At 38.0% G+C, this 22,500-nt stretch overlaps 1 protein-coding gene and 1 long non-coding RNA gene across 2 annotated transcripts in view; one reads left to right on the top strand and one right to left on the bottom strand.

The window, feature by feature from the left end:
- LOC146468556 (uncharacterized) overlaps positions 1 to 20,402 on the bottom strand; it is a 28,446-nt gene extending 8,044 nt beyond the window's left edge. Inside the window, exons 1-4 of the long non-coding RNA XR_014867424.1 lie at positions 20,323 to 20,402; positions 20,095 to 20,236; positions 4,335 to 4,420; positions 2,742 to 2,824 (exon numbers count right to left, since the gene is read on the bottom strand). This is a non-coding gene — a long non-coding RNA (uncharacterized LOC146468556). The remainder of the gene's footprint in view (positions 1 to 2,741; positions 2,825 to 4,334; positions 4,421 to 20,094; positions 20,237 to 20,322) is intronic.
- Positions 10,009 to 18,945, top strand: LOC146468557 (neuromedin-U receptor 2-like). The gene is made up of 2 exons (XM_085124330.1): positions 10,009 to 10,046; positions 16,211 to 18,945. The coding sequence occupies exon 2, from the start codon at positions 16,224 to 16,226 to the stop codon at positions 17,205 to 17,207; it is 984 nt and encodes a 327-aa protein (XP_084980456.1). The 5' UTR covers positions 10,009 to 10,046; positions 16,211 to 16,223; the 3' UTR covers positions 17,208 to 18,945.
- Positions 20,403 to 22,500: the final 2,098 nt, after the last annotated feature.

Raw genomic sequence — 22,500 nt, 5'->3', positions numbered from 1 at the left:
GAAGTTTAACCTTTGGTATGGCAAGCACTCTGCTAGTCACATATCAATTTTCCCTTTATTTTTTAGTTTTACTTACCTGTTCTTATCCTTTTTAGGTGAAACTACTTATTGGTCTTCTTTAAAAATTACAGTATCCTTCTTGGATATGTTTTTTTTTTTTTTTTTTTTTTGTGGTTCTGGCAGGTTCCAGGTGAGTAATGCAGGAGGTTCCGGCAGGTTTCACATCTTACAGGCACCCTAATTTATGCCTACATAACCATCAGTAATGTGTGGTTCCAGAAAATAATTATCCATAACCCCACCATGGAAGGTTTTTCACTTTTGACCCCCCCCCCCACCCCCCTGGAATGGTTCTTTGAAGACCCCCCTCCCACTACCTAGAAATTTCCTTCTTTTCTTTTTCACCTTAATTGATGGCCTTTGCAAATTCCATATTTTCGTAATGATCTCCGTGGAAAAACGTATGCGATTTTATCATGAAAAAAACTGCTATGAACAAGTTCCACCTCAAATCTACGATACTGGATTTAAATTTATCAAGGATAATTTGAAGGACTTCAATAAAGCTGATCTCTAAGCTGAGTGATTTGTTGACAGTTTTAGTTAATAATCAAAACTTCAGATGAATTAGTCCGTGGGTTCACGTTTCGGCACTTAAGAGTCGCAATAGATACAGTTCTAACTTGAATGAAATGAATTCGAGAAAGAAAACAAGTTTCTGTTGTTTACATTATCATGTCAGGTTTTTTTATATCCAAGAGAATTCAATCTTCACCGAAATTTGCATGCATCAGGAAAGTTTTGAGTTCAGTGCCAGATTAAATTTCAACTGCGATGTTCATTCAATATTCACTGGATGGAAAGATCTCTGCAGAATCCTTTCCTTTTTTTTTCCAGAAATCTCTTTTTTTTGAAAGATTGCATTGAAGAAAATACATTCTCAAACTCATTAATAATTCATGCAGTCAAAAGCCAATAAATGACCTCCATTTCGGTCAGGTGGATGAATCTTGATACCCCAATGAAACACCAGATGAAACACCACCAGGTTTTCATCTGAGATGAAACATGTTTTTCATCTGAGATCAAACATTTGCATTTTAATGAGATTAATTTCTTATTGTTTCATTTGAGAAGACATGTCAAAAACTCGGGCTTCGTGCTTTATCACAGGTTCCAAATACCTCGAAACAGATGAAAGCACTCGGCCTGCGGCCTCGTGCTTTCATCTGTTTCTCGGTATTTGGAACCCGTGATAAAGCACTCGCCCTCATTTTTGACATATTACGTACACATTTTGTGGCTGTGGTAAATTTTATGTGGGAAATAAATCCATTGAACACGACAGCATTGCACGCATTGTTCATTTCATCGTTTCAACCACAAACTCACTTTTGGAACTACAAACAGGCCAATTGATCCTCAAAATCATGAAATTGTCCTTTTCTTGCTGCATTCAGAAACCTTTTAATTTCCTCATTTGAGGGCTTTTATTTATTTATGTTAAAACTTGAACTTCAAATGATCGTGAAGTCACAGCCACAGTCTGAGGCCAATAATTGATCGCACCGTAAAGTCAAACTTTTAAGAAAAATACCTGTTGGAAAATGGAAAGTCACACCTTACTTTCGCGTAATAGAAGAATTAAGCAGACAACACTTCTACCAAAATGACTTTTTTGTAGAATATTTGATTAAGCGGTTGTGCTGCTTTTGTCCTGGATAATAATATTACTTTTCCACAATGGTGAATTAAATTCGTTTCTGGCAACTTTGCGCCTTGCTTACGAAATTTTTGTGAATTTCCTTAACCTCTGGAGAAATTCTTCATGTGGACCCCCGCCTCCCCAGAAATTTCTGCCTGTTAGCCCCCCCCCCCCCCCCCCCCCTTCTCCCTCGGAATTTCCGTTGACCTTCGTATGGATATTTTCTGGAACCACACAATCTGCTGGAAAATTTAGAGTTGAGTAGCTAGACAGGAATCAGTCTTTTTGAAAGAATGGTAAGTCACCGCATGAGCAGAACTTTTTTGGAGGGAAAAAATCATAATTTCTTGTGCATTGGAGACATTAGGAGATTAAACAGGGAATTCCAAAGGGGTTGGAGAGGAAAAAGGAAATTTCAGAGGAGAGCTGGGATTAACTGTCCAATATTGATACCACTCATTGTAGGGTATGCATGGATATTTTCTGGAATCACCCAACAAATACATCACATCGATAATCTTCAAGTCTAATTTAAGTTGTTGAAATCATTCCCAGACTATAGTCAAAAAGTTCTCTCTTTCCATGCTTATATGAGATAATGTGGGTATCAGGGGGATTTTCTGCTGAGTGACACCTGACTGTACACCCCAGGAGAAATTCCTCAAGTTTGCTTGACTGATTTTACAGTCTCTCTTGCAAGTTAAACTGGGAGATTGACCCCATGGAGAAGCTGATAACATGTACATGAGGCATGATGTGAATTGATCCAAGTGTGAGTGGTTGAAGATTTTTAATGAACGCAAGAAATTCAACTTGCAACCTAATACTAGAGCTTTGTAAATTTCATAAATGGATAATACCTCAGATTATGGTTGAATTATATTCTGTATAGCAATAGTATACAGAAGCTTTGAAAATATTCCTCAGAGCTTGTTCCACTGGAGATTGTGGCAACTCACTGAACATTGTATTTTAGATAAAATTAAGAAAAAGGTCTCTTAATTAGACTGAGGACATTACAATTGAAAATAATCACCTTGTGTTCTTGATCTTGAGGTGATCTGCAATAATGTCCTTCAGTTCTATAACAGCTAGATGAATCAGGTGTAGAGCATTCGACTGCAAAATGAAAAAATGTTTTGTTTTAAGAAAAAATTGAAAATCAAAGACTCCTGTGAGCCAACTTGTGAATGCAGAACTGAATAGGGGTAACTGTAAAGCGATACTTGCATCAACTACGCTACATTTAGATTTGTGGACACCATGCTGCATTGCGGGAATGCATAGTGTATAAACAATTTAAACAATTTTTATTAAATAACACATGCACTCTGATTTCCTTCTGATACGTGAAGCAACACAAAGGTGGACATGTGTGTTCTTTAGGTAGTTTTGCATCTGGTTGCCAATATTAGACAAAAAAGCATCCCGTTTTTCTTCCAAGAACCTCCGTATTTATTTTCCTCGCATCATGTTGTTGCTGAATGAAACTTGAGACATGTGAATGATTTTGGTTGCCTGACACACGACCTAAATCTTGCTGTTTTCAGCATGGTACGTAATACACTGTTTTCCTTTCTGTGTTCAAATGACAGCTTCTGTCGCATTTTATAACATCAAAAGAAACTTTCAACCTTGCTAAAGTTGCTATTTTGGCCTTTTTCAAGTGAACGTAAATATACAAATACATCAAGCGTTGCGATGATTGTCGCTATGCGTTAGCAAACTTTCAGTGTTTACATTTGTGCTGGTGAATCTATCAACATCACTTACACTGGACCCCAAATGAAATTTATTGCTGCTTCTGTCAGTGTTTTATAACATCGGAAGAAGCTTTCAATCTTGCTAAAGTTGCTATTTTGGCTTTCTCCAAGTGACCGTAAAGTTAATATAGAAATACATCAAGCGTTTGCGATGATTGTCGCTATGCATTAGCAAACTTTTAGTGTTTACATTATTTTGTTCCGTTGAATGACAACCTTATCACTCACACTGGACCCTGAATGAAATTTATTGCGAAGCTGAAGTTTTAGTTTCCTACTTTACCCTTAGCTTTTCACCCACGGAATTGCCTTGAATCTTTTAAGTTAATTGAATGGGTTTTTTTTTTTTTGGTTTTTTTTTTTTGGATTTTCTGTAGTGAAAACAACAACAACTGTAATGAAGCGTTCTCTGTTCCAGTATTTAAAAATGCATGTGAAGTCTGCGCTTTGGTTTAATCATGCGAGAGCTTGTACAGTTCATCATCTCAAAATCCTCAAAATCCTTTTTTTTGTGCGGTCACATGATCTTTGGACTGTGTTATTTAATTTCGAACTCCAAAACCCAGTATTTTAACTGAAGGAGGAGAGAGAGAGCTGTGAGAACTCGCCAAATTGACAAAAGTTTACAACATACTGAGCGAACGAGCCATGGATCGATTGAGTGATCAAGCGAGCAAGTGAATTCGCCTCAGTCACATTACGATAACTTGCTCATTGTGCATGAAGGCATTCACGAGTCAAAAAGGACCCTTAGAAAGGACAGGGGTGCCCTGCTACAAACTTTCTTGTTCAAATCAAAATTAATTAATTGTAATTTCATTATTTTTAGGTACAAATAAATTGTTGTTGCAACTGAAGATAATCACCTTAATTAATTTTGTGTTCATGTTATCTTGAATTCATCTGGACTGGTGTGCTTTAATTATATAACAGACGAATGGTGTAGAGCATTCTGCAAGATGAAGAAAAATGTTTGTTAGTAAACTGCTATCATGCCTATGTGATTATGATTATAAAAAACAACTTCATTTTAGAGTGAGAGATCCTGGCAATTATTTTAATAATCTCAACAGTTGTAGAGAATTAGCCTGAAAACATAGTTAACTTAATTTAGAGTTGAGCCAGCCTGATCCAGGTCAGTTTAGATTGCAGGGAGTATGCAAGAGAAGGGAGTAAAAACATGTCAGCAAGAACAAGATGATTTAATTGGATGTAGTGTGGAGCTTCCACCGATATCAACAGGGGAAAATAAATAATAACTTCCAAATATTGCATCCTAAGGACACAAAGCACTTTCCTAGCCTGTAAACATTAAGAACAGATGGGTCCACTTGTCAGAACCATCCCACATACTGTATTTGACTGTTTTTTGCGAGTTTATTTAACAGGCAAAATGATTTACGTTCGGTTGAACGTGGTGTATTAGAATGTAAGCAGATTTAGCAAGGGCTATTGAAATCCAAAAAGAAAATTGGGGGTAACCATGCATTTTTTAGAGATAATTAAGCAACAATTAAAGGTGAACAAGAAAAGTTGGAAATTCCTGGAGGGTGGGGGTCTTCAAAGAACCCCCTGGAATGGAAATTCCGGGGGGTGGGGGGTCTAAAGCGAAAAACCTACGACGGGGAGGTATGGATATTTTCTGAAACCACACATTATGAGCTCTTCATTTTAGATCAGGGGTCTTGGTTTGAGATCAGGGGTCTTGGTTTGAGATCAGGGGTCTTCACTCTTAAGGGCTGTTTACCCGAGAGGTATTCAATTCAATTCAATAGTCAATTCAATTTATTTGCCATTAACAAAAAAATACAACATAAATACATTATAGACGACACACAATATTCTTACTATTACAATATTCATACTTGACTATTTACAATATTAAATGTGTTAAAGGCTAGGAAGCCTATATAGAAGCCGGGGGCTTATTAACTATAGGCTTCCTAGAACTATTGGATAAACCATAGAAGTTAAGGGTTACTGATTGAAATTTCCAATTAAATTTTTTTTTTTTTTAAAGAAGAAAAAAAAAAAAAGGAAAGGAAGAAAAAAAAGAAAAGGTAAAGAAAAGGTGTGTAGCTCAACAAAGAGTCAATTTAACTTAGATAGAAGGAATTTTTTAAGTCTTTTGCCAAACAAACTGATAGTTTCACTGTTTTGAATTTCACGACTTAGCGAGTTGAAAAACGAAGGACCTTGAAACCGAATTGAGAATTTTCGAAGATTAGTTCGACAATAAGGTATATAGAAAAGGTTGGAATTTCTTGTTTTATAAGAATGTATTTGACTTGCAAGAGTAAACATATCACGAAAATAATTTGGAAGTAAGCTTCTTTTAAAAAGATACATAAATTTACCTATTTGGTATAAATAAATGTCAGAGAATTTTAAAATCTCCTGTTCTTTAAAAAGAACACCGGTATGAGCATCAAAAGAAACTTTTGATATTATTCTAATTATCTTCTTTTGCAGAACAATAATCCGATTTAAATTAGACTGATACGTCGATCCCCACACAGAAACACAATAAATTAAGTAAGGGTAAACTAGACTATAGTACAAGGAACGTAAGGAGGTTTTGGGGAGGCAAAAACTAGACTTATAAATAATACCTATTGATTTTGAAATTTTTCTAGAAACACTAAGAATGTGAGTCTTACCTGGCAAATTGCAGTACTCCAGATGTTTTTTTAAGTCAGTCAACTCTTTTTCTTAGTACAAAGAAGAACGTAAAAATCACGCACCCAGCACAACGACGGCCATGAAGCAAATTTGCACGTGGCGCTTCGGAAACTCGTTTCCAACTGTGTGAAAACAATCACTTCATCAAATAAAGTTGAATGCAAATCGTATATAGAAGAAAATTAAAACGTTGTAGGACGTTTTAGAGTGCAAACTGACCTGTTTTGGACTGTTTTTCACGATTTTTTTAAGTTTTCGCGCCGAAGGTGAAAAAACACGTTCGACAGCAGCTGCATCCCATAGTGCAACGCGAGTTTTTACTAGTTCCCAGCCTGCGTTCTACTAGCCTGCGAACGCAGACGTATTTCCGGCTGAAGCAACAGCCGGAAATACGTCTGCGTTCGCAGGCTAGCGTTCTACTAAACGCGGACTGTGACAAAGGAATTTTAGAAAGATCTGAGAGATGTGTAGTTTGCAGTCTCTCTTTTCTCGCGTGGATTGTCGGGCGGGATGCGCAAAAAAACCTACAGAAGCAAAATGTATTAAAGACTGGGGTCACTGGCCTTATGTTGCCATTACTGATTTTAGTATCCAGTGATAGACTGGCAGTAATGATCGATCAAATTACCATCAATGGAAGTGTTGGAAACTGTTAAGCCACCTCAAGTGTGAGTATTGTAGAACTGTTGAACAAGCAAGCAAGGAGTAGTGCAGAGGTGAAGCAACAACAAAACTGGAAAACAGCTAAAACCGTAAAAATAAATTATCCTCTCTGGTCGCTGTACATTCCGTGTAGTTGAATTTGGGAGCAGAAAATTAAACAACCAGACAACTCATCTCAAGTGATCATTTCGTTTATTCGCATGTCCTGCATTGCATGCTTATCATGCGTTGATATTCCAAAGATAAATTATGTTGATAATATTGCAGCTACAAGCACTGAACAGCGTACGCGTCCATTGATCCACATGTGTAATGGTTTGAAAAGCACTACACACAGTTCAATTTTGGGCTTCTCGCGGTTTTCAATTTAGTAAATAAAATGTGTACGTTTCCGCACTCGTCAACAATACAGAGATTTAGAATTACCTTTACGACAAACGGAAGGGATGACCAGGTGACCATGTTTATCCTTCATTTGCCGCTCGCTGTTTTCAGTTTCTCAGTATAGTCGAGTTGTTTTGCATTAGCCTGGCCAGAATTATTTTGCACTATTGCAATCTGTGCATTTTTCTTTTTTTTTTTTTTCAAGTTTTACGTTTGCCGTAAACGCGATTCTGAATCTCTCTATGTTAGAGCCCCCGGAGTACAAGTATAAGGTCAAGTACGAGTTCTGGGTATGAAACCAGCCACGTTCCCACATCCCAAGCAGTTCCCTGTCGACCAATTGTCATCATACGTTTGGGATGCCTGCGAGGACACCTGATAATCAAACGCGTGCGCAGTGGGTCCTTGTCAATCTCGCCTTCTTGCTGAACCAGAAGAAAACGATAATGAAAAGCTGACAAAAACGAGTAACGAGCATTACCACTTTTGACTCTTAACATAATTATCCCCGCTTTTTCCTACTTTTTAAAGCTCTATATCGAGAAAGTCCTTTCTCACCTCTCACTTTTAACCAGAAATTAAATCGTGTAAGATATATTCGCCCTTGTTATAAAGCATTTTCGAATATCCTTATAAATATAAATTTTTAGTGGTTAAAATGTATTTCATTGACTTAAAGGCTATGAATAGTACACAGTACCCGTCGACAATTTGACAAGGACATGACAAGGGACATGAATGAAACGCTTCTTTCCCTAAGATGTCTTCGGGTGACTTGCCAGCCTTAATATCCGCGTGATCATCCTTTTACTAAAATGTAGTCACTGTGTCTTCCACATGGCAGGTTTAAGACAAAATGGCTGAAAAGAGAGAGTGGTACGTTCTGAGGTTTGAGCATGCGCACAGGCTAAAACGATATAATGACAGAAGGATGACTCGTGGTCAAACGAAATCCCATAATTTGGAGTTTGGAGTTTAATTTTTTTTTTTTGCCTACATTTCCAAAGACGTTCTGTTTAATGAAGCTTAATCAGCCGGATTGATTCCTACAATTAGCGAGGAAGAGCTTTAAACTAGAGATGTTAAGGCATGTTGTCGGAAGAGCTTGCATTGAAATAAGGAATGAAATCCCATATTTTAACAGTTTAAATTTTTTTGGCTTTATATCCAAAGAGCTTCTGTTTAATGAAGCTTATTCAGTAGAAGGAATCGATTCGTTGATTCATAGAGTCGAAAAGAGCTTTAAAATACAGTTGTTAAGGCATGTTGTCGAAGGCTCTTCCATTGAAATAAGGCATGGAATCCCAAATTATTTTACAGTCTAATATTTGTTTTGCCTTCATTTCCAGAGACCTACTGTTTAATGAAGCTTATTCAGCCGGATCGATTCCTTCAATAAGAGATGCAGGAATCGATCCCTCGATCCGTAGAGTGTATAAGAGCTTTAATACCGTTGTTAAGGCATGTTGTCGGAGGATCTTCCATTGAAATAAGGTATGAAATCCCATAATTTTACAGTTTAATTTTTGTTTGCCTTTACTTTCAAAGAACTTCTGTTTAGTGAAGCTTATTCAGCCGGATCGATTCCTACAATAAGAGATGCAGGAATCTTTCCGTCGATCCGTAAAATGGAACAGAACTTTAAGTTCTTCAAAACAAGGCAGCCAAGGTCCTGCTTAATTTACCACCAAGAAGTTCATCAACCGAGGCACTAAATCGTCTGGACCTGAAGCCCCTCTTAAAGAGACGACACTTCCATCGCTGTATTATGATGCAAAAATATCTGTTGGGGGAAATTGATTTTAAATTTGACGTCAGACGCAATAGTAGTTTTCATTCTTATCTAACTCGTAGAAGTAGCGATTTACACCTTCCTCGCGTGCGTACCAATTGGGGCAAGCAAACTTTTATTTATCAAGCCTCTAAGGACTGGAACAGCTTAGACAATGACTTTAAAAACATCAAATCATTGTCCCTTTTTAAGGCAAAGCTTAAAAGTTTGTGAATAATGATTTTTTAGCTATTTTTAAATTCGTTTGATCTTGTGAAATAATTTTTAGGTAATTTTATTTTTTATTTGATTTTTAATTTGCAGGGCCCCACTGAAAACCGCCGAGGCGAGTGGGCTCCCTGGATTATTATTATTATTATTATTATTATTATTATTATTATTATTATTATTATTATTATTATTATTATTATTATTATTATTATTATTATAACTGCTGTGCCTAAGGCATGTTGTTCTGATTGGTCCACTACATGCTGTCTGAGTCTGTAGTGATTGGCTAGAGTAATCACTTTAGTTTTGGTTTTACGACACTCAATTGAAAACCACTCAATCAGAAGGACATAGTCCTGCTGTTATCATTTTTACCATTTTCTTTAACTATAGTGTAATTTCGTTTTGTATTTGTCGACTGCAATTGCACCTGTTGTATGGAATTGCATTATTAAAAAAGCAATTTTATTTGCCATCACGATTATCACGATCCTTTACAAATCGTTTGTCACCTATCAACTCTGAACTGATTCTGAAGAAGCTAAAAACTACACTGGGCATGCGTATATTATCTGTACCACTTGACATTTGCTCCATTCTGTAGGCTGTGTTGATTGTTGTAACCTCAGCGTTTATGAAAATTTAAATTTTACTTTTATAAATGCTATCAGCGCAAAAACGCGTAAACGTCATATTTTAAATTAGCAGACTAAACTTTGGACATACTGTCAACTAAAAAGATGCCTTAAAAAAGGTAATACATCCGGCTTAATTTTACAAACCTTTTGCTTTCGGTGCCATAAGTCAAGAGCCAGTACCAAGCGATTGTCGTTGAGCAAGAGAAAAGGTAGGTTTTGTAACCACAAAGGAAGGAGCTAACGGCGAGAAGTTCTTTTTAAGACGCTTTCACAGAGGCTGATGTCTGATAATGCGTCATAAAAGCTAAAAAAAAAAGTCAAAATTTTAAGTTTTTTATTTAAAATACTGAAAAACAGATAACACCATAGGAAAGTACTGCTCAGTAACTTTCATTTGCATAGTCACACTTTAGGATTTTATCCACAGATTCAAAAGTTTGAACCACCTTGTACAACAAATAAACAGCACCACAGGAAAGTACTGTTTAGTAGCTTTCATTTGAATGGCCACACTTTAAGGTTCCATCCACAGTCAAAAGTTAGAACCACTTTGTACAGACAGCACCACTGCTTAGTAGCTTTCATGTGAATAGGCACGATTTAGAATCGATTATACATCCACAGCCTTCAAAGTACAAGTCACATTTAATACGAGGGTTAAACTCGGCGGAAAAAGCAAAAAGGACGCTTTCTCCGGCTGGTGAAACAAACGCCGGAATTAGAAAAGGGTGTTTTGCAGAGATAATTTTCTATGCTATATATGGTTTGCATTATTTATTGTTGAGAGGGCGCCAAATGTCTTATCAAGGAACTTCAGAATATTTCCGTGATATATTTTAGTTATTTGTAAAGTTAAGAAACCAATCTTTTAATTACGACGGAAACAACTGACTTGGTCCTTGAAAATTTTTCGGTTGACAGAGGACTTCGTCTATTTTACGCCATGCGATTTTCTTGATTGATATTTGACTAAGCGCATGTTTACGTACCGATAAAATTTACACATTTACACAAACAATTTCATTTATAGTATTCTTCCTTTTTAAACAAACAATTTCAGATCAACGCGGTCACTTGCTAACATTCGTTTCTCAAAGAATTTTAAAATTTCTTGCTTGGAACTTGGACAATACTTCGTGCAACAAACCAAGTTAAATTTCTGCTTGTATCTAATTAACTCGTGACGCTTTCATCCGGCAAACAATTTTTCTTTGTCTTCAAATCATCTATCATGATTCCTAGCTGTTATTTGTTTTTCATTTTTTGCTCAGTGGCAAATGTCAAACTGATGTCAAATGATCAATTTTGTCCCTAAAATTATTATTGATATTGCCCCCCCAACACATTTAATAAAAGTTAATTTATTCATTTTTCAAAAAAAGAAAAGAAAAGAAAAAGAAAGAAATCGAAGGTTCTAGAAAAGAGCAAAAGCTACAGATGCAATAATTTTCCATGCACCTGAATTCAAGCACTTTTTTGTATTTAATTGTTTTTTTCAATTATCCTTTCATTTCTTTATATTTGAATATTTGATCTGTCAGACAGGCGACAGTCAAGCTGTGAAAAAGCTCCGTTTCTAATTTTTTTACTTAATTATTTTTAAACCAATTCTGGCTACGGTTGAGGATCTTCAGTTTTCTTGGCATTTGCTAAAGTTTAACAGCTGCAAGATAAATATAAGAAGAGAGGGGGTCACACTGCCTGACTCGGCGTGTGAGCCAAATACAAAATACTGACGGCAGACTTCTCCCAACGGCGGAGGTGACGAGCTTGATAGAACAAACAACAAAGGCTAGAATAACTGAAATATATTTGTGTTTAAAAAAAAAATTTTGCCCGATATTTCGGTTTGCAATATCGTGAACCTTCCTCGGGGGCTGATCGAAAAAGAAAAGTGAGAAACATAAAAGGATCGTTACAAAGGAAGATTTAAAATATAAAATGCGTGACAAGGATTGGTTGTTTAGGACTAAGTTACAAGTGTGAGACATTATCAACAGAGCTGACGCTTCGAGCCTTAGCCGATCGTTAGAGCAAATTGGATTCGCTCTGACGAAGAGCTAACCGTGGCTCGAAACGTGATGCAGTACTCGACTCTCTTTACGGAGCAAAATTACCTTATCAACTCTACTCATAAAACCAACCATTCATTTCTATCCCCCACTACGGTTTCTTTAGAAACTAACTCCCTGAGCCTAAAAAAGGCTGACGAGAATCCATCCGGTTTGTTATATAAAAGGGTTTTATCCAACAGTCCGGACGGAGGTTAAACACATTCATTCAATTGTAAACAGAAAGTTCCATTCTAGGGCGCCAAAAACCTATTTCAACAGCAGCCTAGTACGTTTTCGTTTTCGGTAAAATTCATGGTGTACAAAATCGATCTCACTGTTTCCCCAGTAAAATGATTTAAACCTCACAAACCAGTCTCTGTTATTTTAACGTCTACATTAACAAGAGAAATGGGCCTTAAACTGCTATGAGCTTTTCGGCAGTCTTATTCTTTTCTTTTCTAGGATCATTAGCAGCACCTGGATCTTATGAAAAATCACTAAGGAAAGTTACAAAATTCGCACTTTATAACTCAGGTCATAAAAATAGTCTTTAAAATGGTCATTTTTTAAAGGGGCAGTGTCACCTATTTTACTGTCACTTTGAATGGCCAAAAACATACTTGAATCGTCAGAATCGTCAAAATAATAGTTCAGTTTTGTTAACCATAACCCTACTAGTGCACAGAAACTAGTATTAATTGTGTTTGGCTGCGCATGGCTAGGATGAAAATCGATTGCAACGTGAAAAAATTGGCCAATTTTTTCAAGCTTTTGGAGACAAGCTTTTGGAGACAACAAGACCGGAATCCAATTTACCCTGCTGCAGAAGTTGGAGGATTTAGACTTTGCTGACGATATGGTTTTGTTGAGTCAGAAGATCACCCACCGTGAGACAGAAGTTCGCGACGCTGCTAGAACAGGCTGCCAGGGTCGGTCTCAAGATTAACGCGTCCAAAACCAAGGAGATGAGGATTCGGTCCCCAGCAAATACTGGTAACATCAATTGTGATGGAGAGGTCCTGGAGCAAGTATCGGCCTTCACATACCTCGGAAGCCTTATCACCACCTCGGGCGGCACTGAAGAAGATGTTGAGGCCAGGTGCAGAAAGGCACAGGTTGAATTCTCCATTTATAGACCCATATGGAGAGCAAAGTTCATCTCACTGTGGACAAAGATAAGAATCTTTAATTCCAACGTGAAGTCGGTCCTCCTGTACGGATCTGAGACTTGGAGATTAACAAAGAAGATCATCACCCAGCTCCAGACCTTTACCAACCGCAGACTCCGCTACATCTTGGGAGTGTGGTGGCCCAAGAAGATCTCAAACGAGGAGCTGTGGTAGCGGACGAACCAGGAGAAGATCGAAGTTACCATCCGGAGAAGGAAATGGCGATGGATCGGCCACACTTTGAGGAAGCCTGCCACTAACATCACCCGCCTGTCCCTTGAGTGGAATCCTCAAGGGGTCAGGCGGAGGGGCAGACCGAAGAAGTCTTGGAGAAGGACAATCCAGCAAGAATATGAGGACTTGGGGATGTCATGGGATGAAGTGAAACGGAAAGCAAAAAATCGGGTCCGATGGAAGGCTGCGGTGGAAGCCCTATGCTCCGGTCGGAGCGAAGAGGATTAAGCACTTTGTTAACCATAACCCTACTAGTGCACAGAAACTAGTATTAATTGTGTTTGGCTGCGCATGGCTAGGATGAAAATCGATTGCAACGTGAAAAAATTGGCCAATTTTTTCAAGTTCTTCTTGTGTATTTTAGAGAAGTCGTTTAAAAACTGATTATAGTTAGTTCTTCCTTGGAGAAATCCCTTGATATTTTCTTCCCGGTGTTCTAATAGAGCAAATGTATGTTAGCAAAAAAGGTTTTTCGTCAAATATTTGAGCAGTTTGGACCAAAATACAGCAAAATCGCCATGACAGTGCACCTTTAAGTCTTTGGTAAGTATTATTTGTTAAAGTGCACCTAACCCTAATTTTTTTTTTTCGCTTAAATAAATCTTTGCACCTGTTCGAAACGCATTGAGCCTTTTTGCGTCTTTCTTTAACTAAACGTTGACTTTTAATAGGCTGTAAAAGTTACGAAATCTAGCCATCATCTGTCCCATGACCGAGCTAGTAAGGGGCATGGGTCTATTCCTTACATGACGTCACGAACGGCTTTGCATGCATTTTCCCAAAGACTTAATACAATGCAAATCAGTTTGTGACGTCAAGTAAGGAATAGATCCATGCCCCTTACTAGCTCGGTCACGGGACCAATGATGGCTAGATTTCGTAACTTTTACAGCCTTTAAAAAGTCAAGATTTGGTTGAAAAAAGGCGCCAAATAGCGCAATACGTTTCCAACAGGTGCAAAGATTTATTTAAGAGAAAAAAAAATTGGGGGGTTAGGTGCACTTTAACGTTTTTCGACAAGTCTTAACAGTGACAATTTCCGGAAGTCATAAAAGTAACTGTAAAAGTGGTAATTGTAAGATGTCTAAAAAGTGGCGAATTTAACGATCTTGAGAAAGTGGCAATTTTGAGTTAAAAGCGACAGTTCTAAAGACTCTTCGATTAAAGTGCGAAAGACGTTTTTGGAGCTAGGAGCTACGTAATTTCACTTTTTCTCTAGTGCCTCGTGCTCTTTCACCATTTTATTACCAGTGGGCTCCCGCACGTACAACAGTTCAGTTTGTTCCTCATAGAACAATTCAAACTCCCCTTTGATGCCATTTGGAGGCGATTTTTTTGTATGATTAGGATCGTTTTGAAAAGCCTGGTAGCGTCATCATATTCAGGTTGAATCAACTCTTCTTTCTCATTGATATGTGATTTTTTTTTAGTACTAATGGCATGAAAGACCGTGAAATCGTGTAGTTAATCCAATCCCAAACACAGCTTTTGGCAGTCTGTTCCTTTCCAACTAGGTGTATTTCAAAGGCACACTTAAAAAAAAGTAGGTATCCAGCTTCTTAGGGAGAAACATTTTGGCATGCCTGGACCTTAAATCTCTTCAGTTTCACTCAAAACTAAATTTGTTGCCGTGTGGTAAGTTCTTATCGCAGGATTAATGCCAGTTGAAGAGGCGTAATCGCAGACATTATTAGATTAAAACAAGTTCATCCTCTCTTGATTAGAATTAGCCTAAAATCTTGCCCACACAGTATTGCTGGCACACATGTTGTTAGCAAACTAGCCATTTAATATCTCCGACTTTCCGTCAACCCGTTTTTGGGGCTGCTTGACATATACACATTTCAAACACACGAGGAGTTTCACCGTACTTAAACGCCCGAGAAAGAGCTACAAAAACAAATTTCCTTCAAAGTTTTTTCGGTGGGAAAGCCGAGTTGGAGCTTGATAACAGACTTGCTTCCCATCTCAAGTTTACTACGTGAAGTAAGGTTGACAACTTTTTTCCACTTCTTACTGGAACGGCGTTTAAAAAAAGGGATGACTTCTTTCCCGTATAACATTTAATTTCTATCAGGCATGATAATTTTATCGATTAGGATTAATGCCAGGATTAAGCATTTAATTTGGCTGTAAAATGTATTTCGCTGAATATATTTTCCTGGGGTATTACTTGGGTAAGTTATGGACGAGTAGAGCGTTGAATTAGAGAAATTATTTGCTCAAGAAAAGTTCACATTCAATCCGGAAAACATTGCTTGTAGGTCTTCCTGTACTAATATGTCAGTAGAAGGATTTAGAAGGTGAAAATGAGCACATACAGAGGATATTTCGCTACATTTTATCTTCCCAATGTCAAACTCTTACGCTTGTGGAACAAACACAAACAACAAAACTTGTTCGATATTCTTATCTCTAATATTTCTTGCTGAATGTGTTCAGTGGAATGGATTGGTTACATATGCAAGACTTCCTTTGAAGTTATTGTACCAAATGCTTCAAAGCTAAGCCAGTATCCATTTCTTTTTGTACACCTAGATCATCAATGTCCCTGGTAACAATTTTTATTAACGGTCTAATTACTGATTGTGCTCTAACTCGCCTTAAAGTTAGTATCGATATATTGTTGTTGGAACTGATCCATATATTTTAAAACATGTCGCCTTTTGTCTTAAAAAGGGAATAGAAATCGATACCGCAGCACCCGCCCTTTATAATGTCCATCCCATGCAACTTACGCACAACCGTTTGTCGGCTCATGAAAGTCGGCTTTGACTGGTCAAGACTTTGATATTCACTTTTCCCTTAAGATAAAGTACAATACAGGTCTTCCGTCTTGTTTCTCCGCTATGAGCATTTAACAATTGACTTTCCGGTCAATGATGAATTACGTTAACTAATTCATTCCATTTTTAGGTTTTCGTCAGACATGGCCGACAGTTCTTCCAAAGATGGTTTCATCGTCGCTTTTTCGTTCTCGATTGTCACGAATTTAGTTGGCAATATCCTCGTCTGCCTCATCATACTGCTGTTCCGTGACATGCGCATTCCGATGAATTATTTGCTAGTAAACCTAGCCGTCAGTGACATGATGGTTGCAGTCTTCATGGCTCCATTGTATGTTTTCAACCGCATCAATCATCCGGGTGGTTCTCTTGGTAACTATCTCTGCAAGACCCTGACTGGAGACGCCTTGGCTTGGACCGGTGCACTAGCGTCAAATTTCACGCTTGTCTGCGTTTCTGTCGAGCGCTATCTGGCCGTCACTTACCCTTACAGCGAGGAAAAAAGGCTCACTTCAAAGAAATTAAAATATGTCATCCCAGCAGGTTGGGTGTTTGCCATCGGGGGCAATATTCCCCTGTTTGTATACTTTCAATACCACGACAAGTTTAAGAGCTGCGTCTATTCGTGGCCCACGGAAAATTTTATGAAGTATCACAGCGTCATTATGGCCCACATATTTGTCGTTTTTCCAGCACTTATCATGGGGACCTTGTACTCCTGTCTCATCAATAAGCTATGGATCAAGAACCCTTCAACTACAACAATGTTACAGTTGGCTGCACTCAAGAACCGCCAACGCTCCACCAAAATGGTAATCATGGTGAGTGTGGTTTACTGCATCTGCTGGTTTCCCAACTGCTTTGCTTACATCTATGTCGCCTACTCGTCAAAGCAGTTATTCAGCGACATGCACATAGTATCAGTGTTAATGGTATCGCTTAACTCTGCCATTAATCCCATCATATACAGCTTGCAGAGTCATCGATTCCTACGACATATTGTAGCGCTGTTCGCGAAAATAATCAGTCCTTTTCACAAAGCTCGGGTGTCTCCGGCTGTTGTTTATGCACGAAACAACGAGACCAACACAGCATCTATGGCAACTGAACCCGTAACTCTGGTTTAGCTGGCCTCCTTGAACAATCAGCTACATATGCCGACATGTATCGTTGATGTTAACTGTGGTCAACAGCAGATACAGATGGAAGGAACAAACGTTTTTAAGCATGTAAATCTGATAACTGTAACTACAGCGTCAAAGCACAGTCTTCTAATCCAGTTTAGTGGGACTGTTTAAACACTTAGACTCACATTCAGTTATTCCAAATATCGTCAATCATTGGTGATAAAAAAAATTATATGATCACGAGAGAGACTGAATCCAAAAACGTTTTAAGTTAGTTGGGGCTGGAAGCTAAGAAAATTTGTGTTAGGTTGGGGTCCGGAGTCATTGAAAAAACTGTTGATCTCGGGGCTCAGAGTGGAAATCTGTAACAGAGTTTTTAAAAGACTATTCTCTGGTTCAATTCAACACACTGAGAAAACAAGATTTTAAGTACGTATTCATATAGTTTGTGAAAACGTTTTCGTTAGGTGTACTGATGCAAACAATTGTAGACCTATCTCCCTGCTGTCAAACTTCAATAGAAGAACTAATAGAATCTTTGAGAAAGTTCTGTATAAAAGAATGGTAACATACATCGACAATCACGACTTACTGTATTCCTCGCAATATGGCTTTCGTAAACGACATTCAACTCAACATGCGATATCGAACATTGTCAGTATGTCATACAAACTAACATGAGTCAGCGATCACTTTCATGTGGAGTCTTCATAGATCTTAAAAAAGCTTTTGACACTGTCAATCATGACATTTTGCTTATTAGACTTAACCACTATGGCTTCCGTGAGATAGTTAACGATTGGTTCTCCTCATATCTAAAACATCGCACTCAAACAACGCAGGTTGGCCAACACATATCAGACAAAGCCATCATCAGCTGTGGAGTTCCCCAAGGGTCAGTTCTTGGCCCATTGCTTTTTTTGTTATATGTTAATGATATCCACAAATGCTCGGATAAACTCAAGTTTTACCTTTTTGCTGATGACACTAAAAATGCTAACAAAAATGTGAATGCCCTTGAAACCACACTTAATGCCGAATTCCAAAACTTTATGATTGGTTGATTGGTTTCATTTGAATGGTCACACTTTAGGATTTTATCCACAGATTCCAAAGTTTGAACCACCTTGTACAGCATAATAAACAGCACCACAGGAAAGTACTGTTCAGTAGCTTTCATTTGAATGGTCACCCTTTAGGATTTTATCCACAGATTCCAAAGTTTGAACCACCTTGTACAGCATAATAAACAGCACCACAGGAAAGTACTGTTCAGTAGCTTTCATTTGAATGGTCACCCTTTAGGATTTTATCCACAGATTCCAAAGTTTGAATCACCTTGTACAGCATAATAAACAGCACCACAGGAAAGTACTGTTCAGTAGCTTTCATTTGAATGGTCACCCTTTAGGATTTTATCCACAGATTCCAAAGTTTGAACCACCTTGTACAGCATAATAAACAGCACCACAGGAAAGTACTGTTCAGTAGCTTTCATTTGAATGGTCACACGTGAGGATTTTATCCACAGATTCAAAAGTTTGAACCGCCTTGTACAGCATAATAAACAACACCACAGGAAAGTACTGCTCAGAATGGTCACACCTTAAAGAGTCATCAGTTAGAACCACTTTGTACAACATAATAAACAGCACCACTGCTTAGTAGCTTTCATTTGAATAGGCACGATTTAGAATCGATTATTCTTCTTCAGAGCCTTCAAACTACAAGCCACATTTAATACGAGGGTAGTTAAACTCGGTCGTTACAGTTCGGTAGCCTGCAAGAGTAAAAAGGACGCTTTCTCCGGCTGGTGAAACAAAAGCCGGAAAACGGTGGTTAAAGAGATATTTTTCCATGCTATGCTATTTTACGACATGCGATTTTCTTGATTGTGCATGATTGTGCGATTTTCTTGATTGCGCATGTTTACCGATAAAATTTCAGTACACATTTACACAAACAATTTCATTTATAGTATTCTTCCTTTTTAAACAAACAATTTCAGATCAACGCAGTCACTCGCTAACGTTCGTTTCTCAAAAAAATTTTAAAATTTCTTGATTAGAACTTGGAAAATACTTTGTGCAACAAACCAAATTAAATTTCTGCTTGTATCTAATTTTCTCGTGACGCTTTCATCCGGCAAACAATTTCTCTTTGTCTTCAAATCATCCATCATTATTCCTAGCTGTTATTTGTGTTATAAGTTGCTCAGTGACAAATGTCAAGCTAATGTCAAATGATCAATTTTGTCCCTAAGATTATTATTGATATTGCGCCCCCAACACATTTAATAAAAGCTAATTTATTCATTTTTCAAAAAAAAAAAAAAAAGAAAAGAAAAAGAAAGAAATCGAAAAATAAACACACTGCTCGCATGCTCGCAAATGCTCGCAAAGACCATTCGATACCCCTCTTTAGGTCTTCGTTTTAAAGGCCATTTACTCAACAGGTAAAAAGTGGTACAGAACTGGTATGGTATAGTACCCAAAATTTTTTTAAAGAAATATCCAAGCTGTTTTGAGTTTACAGGCGCCTATGGACCCAAAAACAGTGCCGATATTTTTTTGGAAAAATTATGGGTACTTTCCGCTTTTTAACGGGTCTGTAATTTTTAAGCTGTCTTGTAAACGGCCCTTTAGAAACACCCTGCACAGTCTACATGTACACAACAGCATTGACAAACCTTTTGCTGACTCCTCACTGAGAAATCAAAATTATAATTAAAGAAATGAAGCGTCATTCAAGGGGTAATGGTAAACTAAAGTTCTTTTGTAAATAAACATGAATGGTCAATATTACAAAAAATACCGCTGGTATTAAGCTTAATTATCTAACCTCTACCAGATAGGTTAACCACAGATACAAGACCCTTTGGCCTTACCTGGCAAATTGCAGTACTCCAGATGCTTTTTAAGTCAGTCAACTCTCTTTCTTAGTACAAAGAAGAAGGTAAAAATCACGCACCAGCACAACGACGGCCATGAAGCAAATTTCCACGTGGCGCTTCGGAAACTCGTTTTCAACTGTAAACAGGGTGAAAACAATCACTTCATCAAATCAAGTTGAAGAAAATTAAAACATTTTAGGACGTTTTAGAGTGCAAACTGACCTGTTTTGGACTGTTTTTCACGATTTTTTTAAGTTTTCGCGCCGAAGGTGAAAAAACACGCTCGACAGCAGCTGCATTCCATAGTGCAACGCGAGTTTTTACTAGTTCCCAGCCTGCGTTCTGCTGAACGCGGCCTGTGGAGTTTTTGTTCTGGATAAAGGAATTTTAGAAAGTTGTGTACATTTTCCAAAAATGAGACTGCAGTCTCTCGTTTCTCACGTGGATTGTCGGGCGGGATGCGCAATGTTTTAGCGTCTAATAAAGCGTTTTAGTGAGGGTCTTCGTTTTGTAGTTTGAGGCGGGCAAAACTACAAAACGAAGACCCCCATGGAATTCAATGTTTTGGCATCAAATAAAGCGTTTTAGCGAGGGTCTTCGTTTTGTAGTTTGAGGCAGGCAAAACTACAAAACGAAGACCCCATTGATTTCAATGTTTTAGCGTCAAATAAAGCGTTTTTAGCGAGGGGGGAGGGCAAAACTTCAAAACGAAGACCTCATTGAATTCAATGTTTTAGCGCCAAATAAAGCGTTTTAGCGAAGGTCTTCGTTTTGTAGTTTGAGGCGGGCAAAACTTCAAAACGAAGACCCCATTGATTTCGATGTTTCAGCGTCAAATAAAGCGTTTTAGCGAAGGTCTTCGTTTTGTACTTTGAGGCGGGCAAAACTACAAAACGAAGACCCCATTGATTTCGATGTTTTCGTGTCAAATAAAGCGTTTTAGCGAGGGTCTTCGTTTTGTAGTCTTCGGTCTTCGGTCTTCGGTTTGTAGACACCCTTGTTGTCGGAGGCTCTTTTATTGAAATAATGCATGGAATCCCATAATTTTACGGTTTAAGCTTTGTTTTGCCTTCATTTCCAGAGACCTACTGTTTAATTAAGCTTATTCAGCCGGATCGATTCCTTCAATAAGAGATACAGGAATCGATCCGTCGATCCGTAGAGTGTATAAGAGCTTTAATACCGTTGTTAAGGCATGTTGTCGAAGGCTCTTCCATTGAAATAAGGCATGAAATCCCATAATTTATCAATTTATAATTTTTGCCTTCATTTCCAATGAACGTGTGTATAATGACACTGTAATGAAGCTTATTCAGCCTGATTGATTCCTTCAATCTACTGTAACCATTCCGGCTCACTCACCAGTCAACGTATCCACTCATCACATTCAACCCACCATCAATGCCCCTATCATCACCTCTGCCAACATTTCTACAGCGACACACAATCACAGGCGTTGAAGAGAACTGAAAACAGCAACAAGTAGATACTAGAGAGGTGACAATCATGTCATTCAACTAGACAGTAACACTGTTATCAACTTAAGCATAGTGCCTACTTTTGTTACCGCGCATACGTTCTGTGAGATGATACTTGAGATACTCGGGTTTCCTATCGGTCGTGCCTACTAATACAAAGATATTTTTGCGCGGATTAAAACTATGCAGAGAAAGGAGAACTTAGCAAGTGCTGCGGTATCCAAAAAGAAAATTGGGGGTAACCATCCGTTTTTCAGAGATAATAAATCTTTAATTTGAAAAAAAAAACATACATTGCTTTGTATTTTACAGCTTTTTAGAATAATTGTTGCTTATTTATCGCTAAAAATGCGTGGTTACCCATGATTTTTTTTCTTTTTGCTAAGATCTGCTTTTCCCGCATAGTCACAAACCGCGTAAAAATAGGCACCGTCCTTAAGCACTATGACCCTTAGTCACGAAGAGACCTTACTTCTTGCTGGAGGCCTTACTCCGCGTGCACGTAACATTGACTGGACTGAAGTTCGAACTGACTTTTATGAATTTAGCCGACGTGTGGTTCTTCTTGAGTTTTTTAATGACTATCCTCCTCAAACCAATCCTAACCCATTTTGTCCTAAAGGTACATGAACCCCTCCCCTGCCCACCCTCCCCATAGGGATCCAGCACTCAAAACTTTCTAAGACACTGTGGAAAATGACCGCTTTAAAGTTCACTCTAGTACTTTTCAGCAGACGTAGACGCAATGTTTTGTACATCAATATAGCGGTTTTCAGCTGACTGTGTAAAATATATTTCGCGTTTGTTTTGGTTTCGCTCTGCGCTCTGTGATTGGTTAGCAAAACTTACGCCATTTTTCTAGACCAATAGGAAGCAAAACTAAATCCAATCGTGATTTGCTTATATTTGTTTTCCCGCGTTT

Source organism: Pavona decussata, unplaced genomic scaffold (genome assembly GCF_977016875.1).
Source record: "Pavona decussata unplaced genomic scaffold, jaPavDecu1.1 SCAFFOLD_130, whole genome shotgun sequence".
Taxonomy (NCBI): domain Eukaryota; kingdom Metazoa; phylum Cnidaria; class Anthozoa; order Scleractinia; family Agariciidae; genus Pavona; species Pavona decussata.
Note: the sequence above shows the minus strand (reverse complement) of the source record. Positions and strands in the feature narration are given on the sequence as shown.